The 21,533-nt window shown below is 36.1% G+C and overlaps 1 protein-coding gene across 12 annotated transcripts in view; it reads left to right on the top strand.

Annotated features, from left to right (window-relative positions):
* The window catches only part of DYNC1I2 (dynein cytoplasmic 1 intermediate chain 2), a 62,827-nt gene that overhangs the window by 7,811 nt on the left and 33,483 nt on the right, over positions 1-21,533 (top strand). For 4 of the 12 annotated variants that reach the window (XM_069471162.1, XM_069471153.1, XM_069471180.1 and 1 more), the window contains exons 4-5: positions 14,916-15,006; positions 19,567-19,626. In XM_069471162.1, coding sequence (XP_069327263.1) covers positions 14,916-15,006; positions 19,567-19,626 — 151 coding nt within the window. Of the gene's footprint in view, positions 1-13,793; positions 13,812-14,861; positions 15,007-19,566; positions 19,627-21,533 lie in introns of all 12 variants that reach the window. The other 8 variants (XM_069471240.1, XM_069471218.1, XM_069471229.1 and 5 more) reach the window with 3 other exon arrangements.

The following is a 21,533-nucleotide window of genomic DNA, read 5'->3' as shown; positions in this document are numbered from 1 at the left end:
TTTGTAGACATTCCTTGTATATTTTGTATATTGTAGGTAGGGCTTCTGTCTGTTTTAGTCTTTTTAAAAATAGTTTCTTATAGTCTGTTATCTGTTAACTCTGTTTCTAGTATTCTTCACTGAACAGAATCCTTCATTTTGGTCAAATCTACTAATTACAGGTTGAATATCCCTAATCCAAAAGTCTGAAATTTAGAGTGATCCAAAATCTGAAACTTTTTGAGTGCCAACATGACACTCAAAGAAAAGTCTCATTAATGCATTTCAAATTTCAGATACGCAGATTAGGGATGCTGAGCTGTGAATTATAATGCAAATATTCTAAAATTCAAAAAAATCCAAAACACTTTATGGTCCCAAGCATTTCAGATAAAGGATACTCAACCTGTGTAACCCTTTTTTTGTGCTTTTTTGGTCTTTTAAAAAAGAAATCCTTTCCTGCGTTGAGAACACAAATATATTTTCCTATGTTTTTTTCCTAATAGCTTTATAGTTTACCCTTCATATTTAGATATTTGGGTTATATTTTTAAAAATAGTATGAGGTAGGGATCCAACCTAATATTTTTCTGTATAGTTAGCTAATTTGCTCAATCCATTTATTAAATAGTCTATCTTTTCCCCCATTGATACCTGATGCCAACTTTTGTCATGCAGTAAGTTCTCACATATTCATGGGCATTTCTGGCGTCTTTATTTTCACAATGGATCTATTTGTCCAATTCTGCACAATTAACCCAGTTTTAATTACTGTGGCTTTGTATTATATCCTAATTTCTCATATAGAAAGTCACCCCCAACCTTGGTTCCTCTTTTTCTTAATAGTTCTACCTTCATAAACATTTTTCTTCCTCTCAAAAAATTAGTTTATTATTTCCCACCAAAATCTTGCTGTACCATACATTACATTTAGTTATATGTTTTTAATTTTAAAAATCTAGAACATCCTCCACACACATCCTACTTTTTGCCCCATAATACTTGTTGAAGAGAGTGGGCCAATCGGTCTGTAGAGTGTCCACCTCCTGGGTTTATCTGATGGTTTTCTCATATTTAGCTTTTGTTTTTCTATTCTTTATATTTCCTCCAAACTGGAAATTAGATCAAAAAGCTTCATTCACTTCAGGCTGAACACCTTTGGCAAGGCTATCTCATAGATGATGCTGTGTCCTTCATACTGCATCACACCAGTAGCACATATATATGGTTGTTGAGCTGTTAGTGACATTAAGCTTAATTACTGGGTTACACTTGTGATGTCCAGGTTTCTCCATTATAGGTACCCCTTGTGACTAATAAGCGATATCTGAGGGTGATACTTTGATATCATGCTATTCATGTCTTTTTTCTTTTTCTTTTTTTTTTTTGAGACAGTCTCTCTCTGTCGCCCAGACTATAGAGCAGTGGTGTCGTCATAGCTCACTGCAACCTTGAACTCCTGGGTTCAAGGGATCCTCCTGCCTCAGCCTCCCAAGTAGCTGGGACTACAGAGGAGCACTACCAAGCTCAGCCACTTTTTCTGTTTTTTGTAGAGGTGGGGTCTCGCTCTTGCTCAGGCTGGTCTTGAACTCCTGAGCTCAAACAATCTGCCTGCCTCGGCCTTCTAGAGTGCTAGGCTTACAGGTGTGAGCCACCACACCCACCAACTATTCATTTCTTTATCAACCTTTTACTTAATGATATTAATACTCATGGATGATCGTTATCTAAATCAGTTATTTAATTAGGAGTTGCAACGTTGTTTTTGTAATTCTACCATTCTTTCTATATTTATTGGCTGAAGTTCTTCTATAGAGGGAACTTTCCCTCAATAACTAGAGCTATTTGGTTACCCTAAATGTTAAAAGAGCAGGAGACGTATTTATGCTTCTTTCACTTTAATTACTAATAGTCACCTGTAGGGTTGGCAGATGAGTTTTTGCATGTATTTTTAAAATAAATTAGCTAATATTTTATTTAGGATTTTTGTATATATTTGTAAGTGAAATTTGCCTATAATTTTTTGTTCTGTTCAAGTTCAGTGGTCATCATGGTTATGGTTTTAAAATAACTTAGGCAGCTTTCCCCTTTGGTATTTTGTAGAACAATTTGCAAAAGATAGGTGTTACCTGTTTCTTTAAAACTTGATAGAATTCAACTGTAAAACTGCCTTGGATTATGACTTTTTTCTACATGGGGTAGAGAGCAAGGTTATTCATAATTTCAAGTTTTTTTAAATGGTTATAGTCTCTTCAAGCTTTCCTCTTGTGTCAGGATTCGTTTGTTTTTTCCCAAAACAGCAATAAACATTTATTCTCTCTCATAATCTCTGCCAGTCAGGATTTGGTAGTGGCTTAGCTGAGTGGTTCTGGCTCAGGGTCTCTCATGGGATTGAAATCAAGATGTCAGAGCCGTAGTCATCTGAAGTCTTGACTGGGACTCGAGAACTTGCTTTCAGGGTGGATCATTCACATGGCTGGCAAGTTGATGCTGCTTGTTAGTGGGAGAGCTGAGTTCCTACCTACATGGGTCACTCCACAGATCTTCTTAAGTATCCCTGCAGCATGTTAGGTGGGTTCTCCCAAGGTGAGTAATCAAGAGAAAAAGAGAGCCAGAAGAAAGCTATCCTTTTTATAACTTACCCTTGGAAGTCACAAAGCATCACTTCCACCACGTTCTGTTCATTGAAAGAGAATCAAAGTCCAGTCCACACTCACAAAGAATTTGTGGGCATTCTTTAAAACCACCAAAATATTTGCAACCAACTTATAGGTTTCTTTGTATTTTGAGATGATCATATGTTTTTCTTCATTTTTTAATTTATTAATATGATTTACACTGATTTTCTAATGTAGAGGCATGCTTACATTTTGGAATAAACTCAGCTTGGTTATGAGGTCTATTTTTCTTACACGTTGCTGCATTAGTTTAATAATATTTAGGGATTCTTCATCTGTATTCATAAGAGAGGAAGGCCTATAATCTTTCTTCCTTTCATTATATTTTTTTCTGGCTTTATTATAATGGTTCTGTTAGCCTGATTAAGTGAGTTTTGTGGTTTTCCACCTTCTTCTTTTCTCTGGAAAGGTTGTACAATTTTGGAATTATTTATTTCTTAAACATTTATTAGAACTTTCCCTTAAAATCATTTGGGTTCTTTTATCAGTTTTGGTACTTCATTTCTTGTAGAACTTTATCCATTTCAACTAACTTTTCAACTTTATTGGCATATAGCTATTCATAATTCTTTCATCATTTTTTATTCTCATTATACCTAGAGTTATTTTCTTTTTCCCATTTCATACTTTGCTCACTTACATTTTATCTTTTTTTTTTTTTTGCCAGAGATTTGTCTTGTCTTATTGATTTTTGTCAAACAACCAGCTTTTTGGGTTTTTTAGCAAATTTTCTTACCAAATTTCTTATTCCCAAGCCATTTTATTTATATACTAGAGATTCTGACTGATCTGTGTATATAAAAAATAGACCCTGTTACTATAATCCTGATAGGAGAAATAGTCCAAAAATTAAAAATTTATATGGACCACATTTGATTCAGAATTTGGGGGTAAGCAGTATTCAAGTTGCATATTTTCAATTTTGTGCTGAAAGACAAATGGCCCTTAAGTAAAGTTGGTATAATTGGCCCTTTGCATTTTTTCTTGTCTATCTGTATTTCTCTAATCCTTATCATGATAAAACTCACATTTCCTATGCCTGATAGCAAGTATGTTATTCAGACATAGGAAGAAACTGTAGAATTAGCTACAATTTATAAAAGTGTTGAACTCTCTCAGAGCATCCCTCAAAAATTTGTGGCTTTGATTTATGGGTAAATCAATGTTGTTTGTGATATTTGGAAATATGGTTTTTGGTGCCCCATGTGTGTAGGATTTTAATGTATACAAATGGGAAAGAGGAAGAACTTTCCAGGCAGAAGAAAAGTTAGCAAAGACATGAAAGTTAAAAAGGTTAAGGTGTACTCAAGAGAAATAGCAAGTGATTTACTTTGGCTGACAAAATGGAAGGAGAGAGAGTATGGAAATAGAGGCTGAGGCTAGATTGTGAAGGAACTGTTGGGAGATCACTTAAAGGTTTTTCACCCAGGAAAAAGTGTTGTAATCAGAGCTCTTCCTACTGGTCATAAGCTTTTTTCTTTCTCTCTCTCTCTTTTTTTTTTTTTTTGGTTAAATTAGGGCTGGAATAGACATTTTGCATGACCATAATCTGATTATAAATGTGGGATAAATATATAATCTAGATTTAGGTGATTTGGAATATCTCATAAATATGACTATCCTTTGAGCCAGTTAGAACAATTTGACACATTGCTTTCTGAAACTCAAATCTCTAATATTTAGTTTAGTTCTAGTGCTTTAAAAAAAACATTTATCCATTCACTAATTCCACAAATGTTGTTGAGCACCTTCTGTAAACCAGGCTTAGGAATGGGCTTCTGAACATTACAGAAGCCCTTTTGGAGCTTACATTCTTGCTCTTTTGAAGCTTATGTTCCTGTAGGGGAGATAGATTCTTACGGTTATATGATAGAGGAGACTGCAAGGGGTAACACTAAACAGAGTGTTCAGGAAGATTTCTTTAAGAAGTGGACTTATAAAGTACGGTCAGAAAGACCAGAAGGAGCCAGCCATACTTAGGTTGAGAGGAGGAGCATTCTAGGTAGAGGGAATTGTGAGCACAGCATTCCTGAGTAGTAGACATTGGCTTAGTTAGGCTGGTGTATTTGTACTGTAGTGAGCAGGAGGAAGAAGAGCAGATGTGAGCAGAGGCCAGATTATGTAGGGCCTTGTAGGTGATGGAGGGAGTTTTAATAGGAGGGTTTTAAGCAAGGTAGTCTCTTAGAGGGGTCATTAATCAAACTACTATAAAAACCTAAATACTGGCTTGTTTGGTCATTAATAACTAGCCTTCAATTATTATAGCTTATAATTATTAAAATTATTATAGCTTCTCTTAGGTAACTCTGATTTTTGAGAGTTGGCTCTGAGGAAAGTTGATTAAGATAAAGATATCTCTTGATAAACCATTTCTAGGCAATAACAGACTGATTTTATCTTGATCTCAGAACTGGAAAGTTTTTGTAGCTCAGGTTAATATTATAGTATTAGTACTATATTTTTATATTCGTGTAGCATGTGCATGTTGAGACTTTAAACTTTAGAAGGACACATTCACAGAGATCATTCCCTTATTTTTCTTTATGCCAAGTTTTTTTTTTGTCTGTGAGTATAGATATGAGAAAGAAAAGGAGAATGAAAGAAGAAAGAGACTGCTAAACCTCAAACTACTAGTTTAATGTTATTGTTAAATTAAACTATGGAGAGATAATTTAGTAAGTAGCTACTTTTTAAAACAAAAATGTCTTTATTTAGTGAATGCAACTAACTACTGAAAGATTTAAAAGAACATTTTATATGTGATTTAAACTTTGTTATATATTTGGATTAATTACTAAAGAGAGTGGAGAAAGCATATTTAATCTATAATTTTATAGATAATTAAAATATTTTTACAGAATTCTGTGGCATAATTTGCAACAAAGGTTTTTTTGGAGGGGTTGGAAATAATATCTTCCTCTTGATTAAATATCACTTACGTATTATAAACTATTTGACTTGAGAGTTTTTAGCTGTCAGTAATTAACAGTAGAGATTCAATTGGTGAGAGTAGAATAGTGTGGGGGAGTAGTAAACAGATATGCTTTGAAAAGGAAGCCAAATGTCATTGCTTTAACTTATTTTAACTCATGATATTTATTTCAAATTTTAAATAATATAAAGGCATGTGATATTATGTTTATCAAAGCAGCATGAGCTGATTAACATTGAATTGAGAGTCTTTTCAAATAGGTTAATACTATGTTTTGATTTTAGCATTTAAGTTTCCAAGTTAGATCTATAGACATCTTTCCTTTCTTTAAGGTTCATTTTTCTAAACCGTTTTCCATCCATTATCGGCAGATTAACCATTGTAATGGAACCTATGAAGGGTTAAAGGCTTTATGAATGAAGATCACATTATTGTTAGAAAATCAGGTTAAATGCATTTCATAATCCTTAAAACATATGCCTAAAGTTCCAGTATTAAATCCAGTATTTATTTGTAATTTGGCTTGAAGAATACAGGATGCAGATGAGGTCATTGGCTGTCAAACTTTTTTTGACAATAACCCACAGTAAAAAATCCATTTTATATCATGACCCAGGATGGATACGTTTTTCTTTTCACCATAGAATTTATTCCTTAAGTATTTATTAAATATTTTTGAATTGTAGAAGTATAAAAACACTGCTGGAATACCCGAGGATTTTATTAGAAAACATGAAGAACTCCTGACTCAGCCTTCCCAGTAGTTAGGACTATAGGCATGCACTACTGCATCCAGAACAAGTCTCAATTTTTAAGTCAGGGGTTTCTGTTAACACAGCCTGAAATTTTAACAAGCAGCTATCTGAGATCCATTTTGTCACCCCTCCCTAGAGGAGCTCAGAGACCTAATGGGAGGTTCTCATAGTAAGGGAAGCCCCCATAGTGAATTTAGTAGCCTCTGGTAAAAGTAAAGATATGGCTACTATTGCCCTCAAATGGGCAGGCCAGACTGCAGCCATGGGGTCCAATTTCTTTTATAAATAGGCCACCAGTTGTAACTGTGGCCCTAAAAGCAATGTTAACACCCTCAGAGCTATTCCATGTCTCTTATGAGCATATAAAAAGAAGATTCTCTGAGGGTGTGGTAGGCCCATGGCCAGGGCTTGGAGTAAAGCCTTTTTTAATGCCTGAACAGCCTGTTTTTGTTCAGGCTCCCGTATTAGAGGTTCCTTATTGGTGTTTCCTTTTAGGCTTTTATAAAGGGGCTTAGGCCAGGCGCGGTGGCTCACGCCTGTAATCCTAGCACTCTGGGAGGCCGAGGCGGGAGGATTGCTCGAGGTTAGGAGTTTGAGACCAGCCTGAGCAAGAGCAAGACCCCGTCTCTACTAAAAATAGAAAGAAAATTATATGGACAGCTAAAAATATATATAGAAAAATTAGCCAGGCATGGTGGTGCATGCCTGTAGTCCCAGCTACTCAGGAGGCTGAGGCAGGAGGATTGCTTTAGCCCAGGAGTTTGAGGTTGCTGTGAGATAGGCTGACGCCATGGCACTCTAGCCCAGGCAACAGAGTGAGACTCTGTCTCAAAAAAAAAAAGATATAAAGGGGCTTAGCCAGAAGCCCATAATTAGGTATACACATTTGGCAGAACCCCGTAAGTCCAAGAAAAGAGAGCAGAAGGGGCCAAGTGGTAGATTCAGATAGACAAACTATGGCCTGGACGCGCTCCAGAGACAGCTCTCGTTTTCCCGGGGTGAGAACAAGTGCCAGGTAGGTCACCTTAGATTGAGCCAGTTGGGCTTTGCGACATGATATCCCATACTCCATATCAGTCAGGAATTGCAGGACTCAAATAGCCTGTTCCTGTGCCTCCTTTAAGCTTGGGGAGCAGATCAGGTCATCAACATATTGAACCACCACACCCTGGTGGAGTTGGAGGTCATCCACATCTCTCCCCAAGGCCTGGCCCAAAAGATGAGGGCTATCCCAGAACCCCTGTGGTAACACCATCCAGGTTAATTGGTGGGGTGTGCCATGTAGAGGCATCCATTCAAAAGCAAATTTTGGCAGTCAGGGTGGAGAGAGATTAGAAAGCGTCCGTTATTTAGGTCCAGTACACTGTAATGCGTGGTCTCTGGGGGAATATTACCCAGTAACGTATAAAGATTGGGCACACAGGGTGCAAAGGCACCACTGCCTCATTGACTGTCTTTAAGTCTAGCACCAATGAGTAAGTACTGTCCTTTTTCTGGACAGGTAAAATAGGGGTGTTACAAGGAGAGCGAGTCGGTATAAGTAGATCCGAAACTAGGAATTATCTTACAAGGGGCTCAAGACCTGCCAGGGCCTTAGGTCTCAAAGGAAACTGTTTAACATGGGAATATCCTAGCTGTGGTTTGAGGTGGACCATAATCAGCTGGGCTGTTCTGGCACAGCCCGGGGAACCGAAGTCCCAGACTACCGCAAGGATATCTGCCTCCCAGTCTTGTTGACTTTGGCCTGAGACCTTTGAATCTGTTAAGAGACCTATGAAGCTGAGTTCCTCCTAAGGATAGAAAGAAACCTGCCCTCACTGTTTAGAAAACAAGTCTCATCCTAGCAAGTTGACAGCACAAGTAGAAATTACTAGAAATAAATATTCAATGATCATGTCCTCCCACAAACAAAACAAAGGGAGAGTAAAGAATTGTTTGGTAGGGACCCCGGAGACTCCAGTGACCATACAGGAGTGAGTCTTCAGTTTTCTGGAGTAGGTGAGGAGGACAGAATAGGCAGCTCCAGTATGAAGAAAATTTACTGGCCTACCTGACACCAGGAGGGCTACCCTTGGCTCCAGTCCAGTGATAGTTATCTACCAGGGGGCTGCTGGGAGCAGGCTCCTTCATTGTTGTACCGCGATCCAGTCTGGGAACTGACTCCCCTCCTGGGACGATCTCATAGGACAGAGTGCAGCCTAGTGACCTGTCTGATGGCACTGATGACAAGGGGCCTTGGGTAGCCTATCCTCATTGGGGCAGTTTTTAGCCCAGTGCTCTTCCCATCAGCAGATGGAACACCGAAGGTCCCTTCCTCTAGTGGTGGCTTTGGCCATTGGTCCGAATGTGGGTGCCAATGCTGCCATTAATCGGGGATGCCTAGCTTGCTTCCTCCATTTCTTCTCCCAAGCCTGACTCTTGAGCTCAGAAGTTCTGTTCTATAGAAAACAGAATTAGCGGCAGCCACCATATTGTCCAGGGAGGTGGCAGGGTTTTCTGGAGTTTTCTCCTAATATCTGGTGCTGCTTGAGTCAAGAACTTATCTTTTAATACCACCTGTCCCTCACAGGGCTTAAGATCAACAGTGGTATACTTCTCTATTGCCTCCTGAAGCCGATCCAGGAAGGCCATAGGGTTTTCCTCAGGCTCCTGGATTATAGTGGAGACCTTGGAATAATTGACCGCCTTTTGCCTAGTGGCCTTGAGGCCAGCCTGGACATGTACTAAAAAAAATGTTCTTTCTCCCACCTCTCTTCTGAGGAACTATTATTCCACCCTGGGTCAGTCATAGGCACTGCTGTTTCACCCACTGGATATCTAGGATTTGAAAGGTATAATCTGGTGGCAAGCTTTTGTGCCTCTGTTAACAACACTCCGGATTTCTCAAAATCATTTAAAGTCTGGCTTAGAATAACGTGTGCATCTTTCCAAGCCAACTCATAGGCTAAACACAAATGATGGAATGTCTCTACATACTTATTAAGGTGATCAGTATAGCTCCCCAGATCCTGTTTTATTTGTTTTAACTCTACTAAACTAAAGGGCTTATGGACCAGGGTTGGTCTGGACTCCTCCACTACTTCCACCCAGGGTAGGAGCCGAGCCATCTTTCCCCCTGGTGGAGGTAGAGATGGCACCACCTCCCTGTTTGTAGGGACCCCTTTAGGCCTCCCTGAGTATGGGGGAACCTCGGAACAGGTGGGAACCTGAGGAGGGTCTCTTAACACCATAATCTTACTTAGCTTGAAATACTCCTTGCACCACTGAGGATTTTCCTGTAATGAAAGAAAGCCTGTACGTATGGTATTTTGGTCCATTTCCCTTCTCTTTTACAAAAAAGATCTGATTGTAAGATGGGGGGGGGGTGATTTAGAGTCCTTCGTAGCGGTCACTGTTCTCCACTATCCAGCTTGTATGTTGGCTAGGCAGTTGTACAGAAGTTTAAACGTTTTTTCTTCAGAGTGTCTAGATCAAACTTGTCCCAGTTTGCAAGAATATGCCCCAAAGGGGTGTTAGGAGGGATTTTTGATCCCTGTGCACCCATCTAGAAAATAAGGAGGAAAAACGGGGAGCAGGGGTACGAACGAAGGGAATGACTTTGCCAGCTGGGGTCTGTTGGAGCTGGGTATCCCCAGGTTACAACCTGGGCCATTTGGCCAAGGAACAAAGAAGGGAAAGGGGAGAGGCTATACCCGCTGGGGTCTGTTAAAATTGGGCATCCCCAAATAACGACCGGGGCCATTCGGCCAAAGTATCAGTCTGGACATCTCCTTTCCGATTCGTAGGAAGAGGGGCTGTGCACAACCCCTCAAACCTATAAGCCTCTCATTTTTTCTTTTGAGCGTCAGGACAATGAGATCTGTTGGTGTAACGACCTGATCATTTGTAAAAGTACTAGCACTGGCGACTGGGTGGCCAGCCACGATAAGGAAGGCACCTCCTAGACAGAGTTATCCAAGTCAGAATGTTTTCATGGAAAAAGATGAGCTGATTTACTTGGACAGAATAATCTGAGTCATGGCACCAAAATGTCAGGGTGGCAGGCTGCTCTTGGTTCTTGGTGTGTTCTTGGCTGAAGAATGACCAGACACACGAAACTGTCAGGTCCAGCCTCTTGGCAGACTGTTATCATGGTTCTTTTGCTCCTTGCTTGGAAAAAATGACAAGCAAGGCCGGTGCAACAGAATGACCACAAGCAGGAAGCATTTTCACACGAGCTTTTTGTTATTAAACAAAACAGCCCTGTCTCCATGAGTGGAGAGAGACTGACTGACTCACTGACTCTCTTTGGGAATTCTCGAGTTGTTTCCTTTTATTGGCCTAGTCCAGGGAAGGGTGTTCAGGAGGTGTAGGATGTTACCACATGGTAACAGGTGTTCTCAAGGTTGCATCTGCCTATGCAAGTTCCTTCTCTGAAAGCCCTATGTGGGGGGGATGGTGAGAGTGAACCACAATGTAAATTTAAACTGACATAATAATTAGCCTTAGGTTACTCTAGGTCACTTTCCCAATCCTATTTTGTCTAGGCTGAGGGATTCCCAGATTGGTAAGGCATTCCATCCTTTCCCAGCTGTAGCAGTTGCTTGGGATAGGATTAAGGGTGGGGCGACACCTACACGGAATGCCTGCCCTTATTCTTCTTCCCAGGTGAGGCAATTGCTCGAGGCAGCACCAAATCAGGGCACCCTTGTCCCTAGAAGAGCTGGCGATCCTAGCTATCTACCTAATGGACAAAAAGAATAAGGTATGAAAAACAGGTAGTTATTGAAATGTTAATATTCCAGGCTAGGAGCACTTGTTTCCACAAGGGGGCATTACTGTAACATAGACCGTGTTTGAGTAATTGATGAGTTAGAAGAGACCTTACAACTAACTTTGTGTTATCCCAGAAGTTCACTCCTTCCATTTCCATTGTCTTCTATCAACTCTTCTACTCCCTAACATTCACTTTTCTTGGCTGTCTACTTTTTGTAGGTCCTTCTTCCTCACAAAAGCCCCTTCTTGCCAGAGGCTTTCTTCTACTTGAAAAATAATTGGGCTGTGTGCTATCCTTCATCCTTGAGATTTCTGTGTAGTTTTGAGTGATTGACCCAGACTTAATGCTAATTCTAAATCTAGGTGCATTCCCAGGTCCTTTGTGGCTTAAAAATATTGCAGGCCAGAAGGCAGCAATGTTAATTTTATACCCTTGGAAGGCCAAGGCCTAAGCTGGCAGGAAAGGCCTTCTTGATGGCTTTTTGTCCTAGAGAATTAGAGTCACAGTCTTTTGAACATTACTTACATAACCAGTGAATGCCATGGTGTAGGGTTTTTTTCCCTCCCATTAACTTACTATTTCTTCCTTGGTTCTCAAAGGAATAGGTTATCTTTGCTCTAAAAATCTAAGAAGCTGAAATTCATGTATGTAAAGGTAATCTGATTGAATCACTGTTCTTACTAAGTAAATCATATCTCAAATACTTGGCAAAAGCTAGTTATTAATGGATGTTTATTTTTCAAAGCTGATTAGACTCATGAACCATCCTTAAAAATGAATTCTAGAAGTGAGTTTTTTCTTAGATTCGAGAACCTATGAGTTCAGTGTGTTTCTTTTTTTTAAACTCCCTAAATACATGCTTTCATTCATTCTCAGGGGTTTGTTGAAGTTTGGGAATATAGTGACATTGACTTATTGCATAATTATAGTATTCTTTGATTTTTCTAGATTAATTGGGTTAAAATGTGGTAGTCACTAAATAATACTACCATTTCCCTTTTAAAAAATTAACATTCCTCCTTTTGTAATGGTAGTAATTTTTTTTTCTAGGTTTGTCCCTTCTGTGGTGAACATTATTTATTATTGCAAGATGAAATTGTGGGCCAGATAATAAATAAGAGTCCTTTTATGAGTCTTTTTTATCAGCTGGCTTGAAACTATTTTTTGACAGAAAGAATATATTATAGTTCTGGGATGGAGATTTTTATGTAATTATAAATTTGAAGTCACTGTGATTTTTTGTTTTTTTTTTTTGCCTCTGGCTAAGAAATTGAGATAATTTGGTAGCATCACCATTTTGACTTATTTTTTGTTTCTGAAACTTATTTCAGAACTGGCTAGGTTAATGTATCTATGTATATATGTATAATTACTATTTAGCCTGTTTCCACAAAGGATTTTGGTTACTGTTTTTAAAAATGCAGTCTTAACCAAGTAAGATACCGTTGAACTTGTTGAATGGAATCATCGATACTTAAAGTCACCAGAAAGGGGGAAAAGTGAGTTAAACTGGAAAAGAATTCTATAGTTCATCACGAATAGATTGATAGGAATTTTACTATTTTCCTTCAATCTCTAAGATATGTATACTTGGAAAAATTATTTTCCTAAGTATGAAATTAAATATGTAATTTAAAGAATACAAAATTTCTTCTTTGAAAATCTTTAATATGAAAACGTTATGATGCTTCACTATAATAAACATTTATTTTGTGTTTACAGCACAGTAGGCAAGCAACTGTTAGATATTACTCTTTATTCTGTATCAGTTGGGACTTAGACTAGGGGAAATCTCACAGTGAGAATGGACAAAAAGATGAGGAAATGTAACCTAAGACAATTCTGGGGACGTTAATATTATTCTACTTCAGATAAAAATCATTTTCAGCTACTTTAAATTATACATGTAGCATCTAGCACAGTGCCATCCCATCCACGTGAGAACTATATGAAACTATCTGGCTTTATAATTATTTCTGATTGGTTTAATCACAATATTAGAAACATTGATTGTGTTTTTATAGTTCTTTGAAATTTAAGCAAGAATTAGCCATTGTATCTTAGGAAACAAACATTCTAGCTATGATTTTTTTCTTCCAATCTTACTGGTTACCAATAGAATTTGCTATTAAAAAAATAAGGATGATTAGTTTTTTACTTATGTTTAAGATACAGTTCATCATACTATATTTGTACATTTTGTTAGATTACCAAACCTACCGTTTAATGCCTTATGTATAAACATTTAAACATAATCTTAAGGGTTCAATGAACATGACTATTCATTCAAAAACACATATTTCTTTAGTTCCTATATAACTAGGAACTTACCTTCTTTTCAATCGAGTATTAAAAGAAGGGCTTTCAGCTCAACATCAAATATATTAGTCACTTAATATCGTATACTGAAAAATTATTTTAAAGACACTTGGGATTAGGGACAGTAATGGTAAAATTTAACCAGAAGATGGCAGTGATGATCCTCCTATACATCCTACAACGGTAGTCAAAAAGTTTTATAAATGTCATAAGCATGAAATGTGCATATTCAACTGTTGTTATAAAATGTTAAAAGTTGACAATTTAGGGGAAAGCATTTGTTGTTTATTTTATATACTATGAAAAATGTATATTTTTCTATAAGAAGGGATTAAGAATATTTTGGGTGTCTGTATCTTTGTCTGTACACTTCAGTTTTTTCTGAATACTGGGGTAAGGAAGTTACCATAAGTCTTGCCTGGTTTAATTTGCATGCATCACTTTATGTTATGCATCATGTCTGAAAGGCATGCTATTTTATAGCCTGTTTGCATTTTTCACCCAAATTGCTGGAAACTAATGAACCTTTTAAAGGAGCCATTCCTTAAGCTGCAGTCATTTCTCTAAATTACCCTTTTATTGGTAAGGAGGAAATAAAATCATTCGAACATTAATTTTTGAAAGAAAAAATTAGACAAAATTTAGTATTTTAAAATCTTAGATAACCAGAGCTTAAATGACTTAATGATGCATATTTCAAAGTTTTAATTTTGGCAGCAGTTGTAAATAATACTTATAATCTGGTGATCTTAAAAGTGAGAAGTTAGGCCGGGCTTGGTGGCTCACGCCTGTAATCCTAGCACTCTGGGAGGCCGAGGCGGGTGGATTGTTTGAGCTCAGGAGTTCAAGACCAGCCTGAGCAAGAGCGAGACCCCATCTCTACTAAAAATAGAAAGAAATTATCTGGCCAACTAAAATATATATATAGAAAAAATTAGCCAGGCATGGTGGCGCATGCCTGTAGTCCCAGCTACTCAGGAGGCTGAGGCAGTAGGATCGTTTAAGCCCAGGAGTTTGAGGTTGCTGTGAGCTAGGCTGACGCCACGGCACTCACTCTAGCCCGGGCAACAAAGGGAGACTCTGTCTCTAAAAATAAATAAATAAATAAATAAATAAAATAAATAAATAAAATAAAAATAAATAAATAAAAAAAATAAAAGTGAGAAGTTAGAGGAGAAGGAATGTTCTCCTTTGAAAATTAGTGGCCACATTTGGTGATGGATGAGATGAAGATGCATCTTTCCATAATCTTGCCTTTTTTTAAATATAAAGCTCAAATGCATTTTGCCAGAGAAATTGCATGAATCTTCAGCATGCGTTGTTAACTTTGTCTTTTCCCCTTTTTTTCTATTGTTCATTTTCATTCATATGTATTTATTTTTTGGTTTGCCATTTTTTTCTTTTTTATTACTTCATGTTAAATTATTTTTGAAACGTCATAAGCTGAGCAACCTCTGCGTGTAGTAACAGCGGATACCTGTCTATTTCACTATTTAGTCCCTCCTCCTATGTCTCCGTCCTCCAAATCTGTGAGCACGCCAAGTGAAGCTGGAAGCCAGGACTCTGGAGATGGCGCTGTGGGATCTAGGTATGGCAATTTTCTTTTAATATTTTAATTATAGAATGCATTCAGTGCCCAAATACTGTCAAACCTTTAGAGGGACTCTACATAGTTGTGTTGAGTTAGTCCTAACATTTTAAACTGTAGATAGCATAGAAATTCTGTTGTAAATTGGGGGAAAAAATTTTTTTTACAATATTTAACTGTCACACTTGATTAACTTAGTACTAAATAGTTAACCAATTCTATGCTAATTATTTTACATTAGAAATAAAGGTGTTAATGCATTTAAATTGTTTTTAAGAAAGGATCTTGCTCTGTTGCCTGGGCTACAGTGCAGTGGTGTCTATAGCTCATTACATCCTTAAACTCCTGGGCTTAAGCCATCCTCCTGCCTCAGCCTCCCAGCCGGGACAATAGGCATGTACCACCAGCCCAGATAATTTTTCTGTTTTTTTGTCGAGACGAGGTCTTGCTGTGTTGCTCAGGCTGGTCTCCAAGTTCTGGGCTCAAGCCATCCTCCCACCTTACCCTCCCAAAATGCTAGGATTACAGGTGTGAGCCACTGCACCCAGCCTGCATTTAAATTTTTTATGTTTAAGCAAACTTTATATTGGTTATTGTGTGAATGTTTTGGTAAATAGTGTAAAACCTCTCTACTGTGCTTAAATTCCCCATTTAGTGATTGAAAATCTAAACAATTCAGTTAAGCAGCCCAATTCTGTTCTATTACTGTTCTATTAAGTCATTAGTTCTGCTAATTAAGATGGAAAATAATAATGTCTAAAATATCAAGGGTAAGGAATAACTGCTAAGGAAATAATGAGAATGTTTACTGCCAAGTTTTCCTGAATTTGCATCTTCCTTATAAAATTGTATTTCGTGTTTGTTTTAGGATCCTACATAAATATTGGAACTTGCTTTTCCAAAATTGAGTAAAATTTCACCTTTCTTCCAAAGCATATTGGGAAAAGTATTATTACTTATTCCTCTTTGTTATATACATACATACACAGACACACACAATTAATAGCAAGTCTTTATTTAGCATGCTTTTTGACTTCTTATGACAGCTGAAATTAGATTAAACATAGCTAGTCAAAATCCACAGCTGATTGAATCCTTATTTGGGACTAGAAGTTAAATGTCCACCCCAGGAAAATCTCTTCACACACCTTTTAATAAGACATAAACTGTTAGAAGTTTTATCTTTTTTGTGCCTGAGTCTCTCTGATTGAAGTTACAAACAAGTAATGAGTATGTAAAAAAGAGGAGGGAGAAAAAAAAAGAAGCAAGGGGGCTGGCTGGATGATTCATAAACTCAATACTTTAATCAGTTCTTGAATAATCAGGTTGTCATTAACAATTAAAAGGCACATAAAGTTTGCCAGTTTGAATTTGAGATGTGTTTTCCAAAACTGTTCTGTGTATAAAATCAAAATTGCAAATCTAAACAATACTGTCTTTGGAGGTAAATGACATAATTTTTTCATTTAAAGGAAAATCAAAACCTTCTTTTTAGAAATAATGTTATTACCTTATAAAATAGTATGAATTATAGATTAAAGACAGTTTAAATTTATTTTTAGAGCTAAATTTATTTGTTTTGTACTTCATACTTCTATACTGTACATATTTGTACTTTTATACAAATATGTTATTTGTACTTTTATACAAATATGTCAGTATTTCTTTAAATACCTGATATTTAAGAACCTTTAAATAACTGGAATTTTCAAGTGAAGGTTTTTTTTTTTTCTTCTACAGGAAACATTGCCATAGTAAAAACATTTCCCAAGATAAAAAAAAATTACTGTATTTATTAAATTTCCTTATTTGATATTATACATTTTTATGTAGATACTATACGGTGTACATTTTGAATTCATTACTGATTTTGAATAGGAATAGAGAGATTATTTTAATATAGTGTCAGCAAGTTTGCTTTCAGTAGTACCATGTAACATCTACTCCTCTTTTAAAATTAATATGAATTAAGATGTGTCCTCATGAGTTTCATGGACAACCTAGAGATTATTAGAAACCTTTTGGAATATTGTAAATTGGTCCAGGGAGTAAATACTGGTAAGAAAAATATTTGTGTATAGAACACGTAGTCACCAAATTGTCAACTTTATTAAATACTATGGGTTACCACAGAAATTCATGGCCCTTGCTTTCATGGAACTTACACTCTAGTGATTACATCATTAATTTAAAACTACTATTCACTTTCTTGAAAAGCTCTAAGGACCATGTGCTAACTTATGTTTAGTATAAAGTGTAGATTTTTTTAAATGATAAATTGTAAACCAAGAAAACAGGTAGTTAATATTTTTAGAAGTGTTTGTTGTTAAAGAATAAATACAGAGGTAGTTTTTCTGAGTTTAACAGGAGAGAAAAAAAGTCCTCTTTTTGAATGAGGTGGGTAACCTTGTATCTTTTTAATCTTAATACATACATTGTCTCCTTTGAAAGCACAGACTCTCTTTGAAACGTTAATTTTTAAGAGGGCTCATTATACTCATTTTATGTATACACACACAATAAAATAATTATGGAAAAATGATGAATTTCACTAAAATATCTCCAGATTTCATAGTGGAAAGATAGTTAATCTTGTTGATGGTGATATTGGTAATGAAATAATGCATTTCTAAACACATTACATTTAAAAATAATGCTCAGGTCTAAGAATGAAAACAGAATGAATTCATATTGAACAAACATGATGATGATGAAAGAAAAAAGACAATGAAAAGAAATATCATAGGAAAATTCATGAAGATGTGTGAGATGTATGCACCTGTACACTCAACTTCATTAGTTAGCCAAGATGGTCTAAGATTAGTACACTCAAGAGGTAGGAAAAGGTAGATTTGATATTGCAAAACATATTATCTAAACATGTTTGAATCACTCTTTCTAAATGCCGAGAATTTCTATTGAGATTGGTGGTAATTTATGAATAAATATAAAAGGCTGTGAAAAGTGATATTCCTCTAACTTTGCAGATTAGGAAATTGCATTTCATTAAATTCCTAGTTCACTTTTGTAGTCATTTCTATTATCTCTAAAATTTAGCTAACAGTTATTCAATTGAGTAATCCATATCTCTTATTCCTTTTTTCCATTTTTAATCAGTTTATTTCTCAAGCTTTTGAATTATATTGGAATTGTACTTTATATGTCTGAAGATACCTTTAATAAGTATAACCATGTATGTTGTGCAGTGCATTTTTCAGTACTAGCTATATTATGAAGTAAAATCTTACTTGATTTTAGACTAAAGTGACATCCTCAACAAGGAACTTTATGTCATTGATAACAACTGGAGCCTTATATAATGTAAAGCCTGTCGACAGAAAATTCCTTGGAGACCATCTCATAGAACCCCTTTTGGTTTAACAAAGCCTAAGTTTGTTGCTTTTCATTGCTTAGTACAAAGCAGATCTTCAGTGTGGCTGCTTCCTTAGTTGCATATACACAACCTTGTTTAAATTTCATGATCTTTCTTTATATTAATATTTTTAAAATGAAAGATGTCTCTAGTTCAATTCATGATTATTTTATTGATAAATTATATAGTCAGATAAATCATTTGTTGTATTAAAATATTTTAGCAACTGAAGATAGTTGTGCATTATAACTTATATAAGCAAGAAATATATTTGACAAAAGTGGGAGTACTGAATGTATTGTGCTTAACTTTTTTATAGGGACTGTGAGCGTTGTCTTGTCTTATATTGCTAACCTACAAGAATGCCAATGTGATAAAGTACTTTTTGTTCCAGTGATGACTAGATTTGGCTTAAGTGGAAAAGCTCTGGTGTAAAGTTGTTTACCCAGTAGGCAATGCTAAAACATCACTGAATATTTATTTAGGATTGATATTCTCCGAAAGTTAGGTATATCCTTTGAATATAAAATTTTTCTAGGGAAAAATCTATTTTTTCCTGGAGACAGAAATCTTTAGTTCTTTTCTAAAGCAGATGACATGTAAGCCCAAGGCAGTGCTTAACCCATAAATTACAGAAGGGTCACATTTTGGAAACTTTAGCTATTTTGTATCCCAGTGGGATAGTCTTTGGTTTTCTTACTGAAAGGCTTATGTGTTGACTCATTTCCTTTACCAATATGACAATTTCCTGCACACATTTAATGCTTTGGGCAAGTTTAGAATATTTTACCTAAGATCTTTTTACTAATGTTTTTTTAATTAGGAATCTTAAAATTTTAACTATTTTATAGCCTAGCTTGTTTTCATCCAAAGTATTATTTGGGTTGTTGTTTGCTTTAGTTTTTCTGGTTCATTACTATACAATATTAGTTTCCTATAATCTGAAAATATTGCCTTTTAACTATTCTGGGTTGTATGCTTGCATCTTTAACCATATTATGCTTATTGCATGCAGTAGAGCATTGAGTAATACCTGGTGTTTTTTTGTTTCTTTTGGTACTAACCAGAACATGTGGTTTTTTTAATTGTGAACAGTACTTTAGCTTTAGCTATTCATAGAATGTATTTGCTTGACTAACTTATGACCTTTTTTGCTAATGCTTCATGGTTGTCCAACAACCATTTAGGACGCTGCATTGGGATACAGATCCATCAGTTCTTCAGCTTCACTCAGATTCCGATTTGGGGTATTGAATAGATTTATTACATTCCCTCTTTAATAATTAATTTGATTCTTTGATTCTTTGTGAAACTTTCCTAATTTCATTTTGCTTACGTTTCTAATAGTGTAGTATATCTTTGGGACAAGAGTTTTATTTTACTGTGACACCTCATTTATCCTGTATCATTAGTGAAAGTATGTACGTGATTTTCTAGGTACCCTAAGTCCATTTAAGTGTCCAAATTTCTTTTATTTCTATATTTTTTATATAAGTTTTCTAAGATGTATTAAAAACTTCCCAGACTTTTTCTAATATATAGTGTACATCTAATTGAACCTTTTCTGGGTTATTTGATATGAGTATTAATTTATTTTCTGGTATTAAAATTTACTGATGATTTCTAAGGTGTTGAGAGGAACAGAGATATTGGTCTCTATGGTATGGCCACAGATTGCCATTTATTCATTTATTCATTGACTCAGTTGTTTATTCTAGACTGCAATGCAAATTATAAATGTTTGCTGTTGCCATTTTGCCTAACTCAGATACCTGTTTGCAGCTTCTAAAACATGTGACCATACTTTTGGAGCTGTGTCTAAAGTGAGAGTAAATAAGCCTTGAATTAGAACATATAAGAAAAATATATGCATTTCTTATACATTAACTGGAAGACCTCTCTATTGGCTTACTGAGGCTTCCCTCTGTCCCCTCTCATTGCTTTTTTATTTTTAGTAAAAGTGGCTTTTGGATAAGTGAGGTATTACATTTCTACCCTCCTCCTCCTCCAAAATCTTGGAGTATTTTTTTAATTTGTTTTAATATTGTGGGTTTTTGACAATTATACTCTATATGCATTCAAGCTAGTAACTTGTTCCTAATATTGTTGGCTTGACCATTTTTTTCCAGATGTGTGAGTGATTTACTTTTCATATGATTTGCATCTTAAAAATAAGGATATAGAGTTTTGGCCGGGCGAGGTGGCTCACGCCTGTAATCCCAGCACTCTGGGAGGCCGAGGCGGGAGGATTGCCTGAGTTCAGGAGTTTGAGACCAGCCTGAGCAAGAGCGAGACCCCGTCTCTACTAAAAATAGAAAAATTAGCCAGGCGTTGTGGCGGGCGCCTATAGTCCCAGCTACTTGGGAGGCTGAGGCAAGAGAATAAGAGGATCGCTTGAGCCCAGGAGTTTGAGGTTGCAGTGAGCGACAGTGATGCCACTGCACTCTACCCAGGGCGACAGAGCGAGACTCTGTCTCAAAAAAATAAAAATAGAATGTAGAGTTTCTCATTTCAAATTTTATTCTTAGAATACTAGATTACTTCAAAAGTACTTTAAAAATTTTTAATGGCCCCCATTTGGGACCTTACAAAAAATTAATTTTTAAAATGTCCTAATTTTATTACACTTTGTACAGGATTTGGATTTAGTTACCAAACAGAACTGAAAAGAATGTTTATATAAGAAAAAAGTTACTACATTACTGGTGACATATATATATTTCAGATACCCTGCTTGATATTCTGGAAGTTGCAGCAGTATCTTTATCGAATATCCTTTTAAGATAGCTTCATAATTGAGAACTGCTTTGGGAGTTTGAAAGCATACTTTAATTGGTTTAGAATTTAAACATCTACTGTAAGGACCTATAAAAGATGCCCCCCAGATAGCCAATAAAATATTTTTCTTTTGGCCCATTTTCTTCAGCCACAACTCTCTTCTTCCATTTGCCAAAAAAGAATGTATTCCCTCTAAAACAGAAGTGACTTTAGTAGATTTATGGTATTGAAAAGATCTGTGGCTTTAGTCTAGGTGTAGAATATCTGTACCTTGGTTTGTCCATATATGAATCAATATTGACCATGCACAAATTACAGATTTAAAAAGTTTAAATATTTCATTTTAAAGTCCAAATTGACAGTGTGATTCTCAAGG

The sequence above is a fragment of the Eulemur rufifrons genome, chromosome 1 (assembly GCF_041146395.1).
Source record: "Eulemur rufifrons isolate Redbay chromosome 1, OSU_ERuf_1, whole genome shotgun sequence".
Classification (NCBI taxonomy): domain Eukaryota; kingdom Metazoa; phylum Chordata; class Mammalia; order Primates; family Lemuridae; genus Eulemur; species Eulemur rufifrons.
Note: the sequence above shows the minus strand (reverse complement) of the source record. Positions and strands in the feature narration are given on the sequence as shown.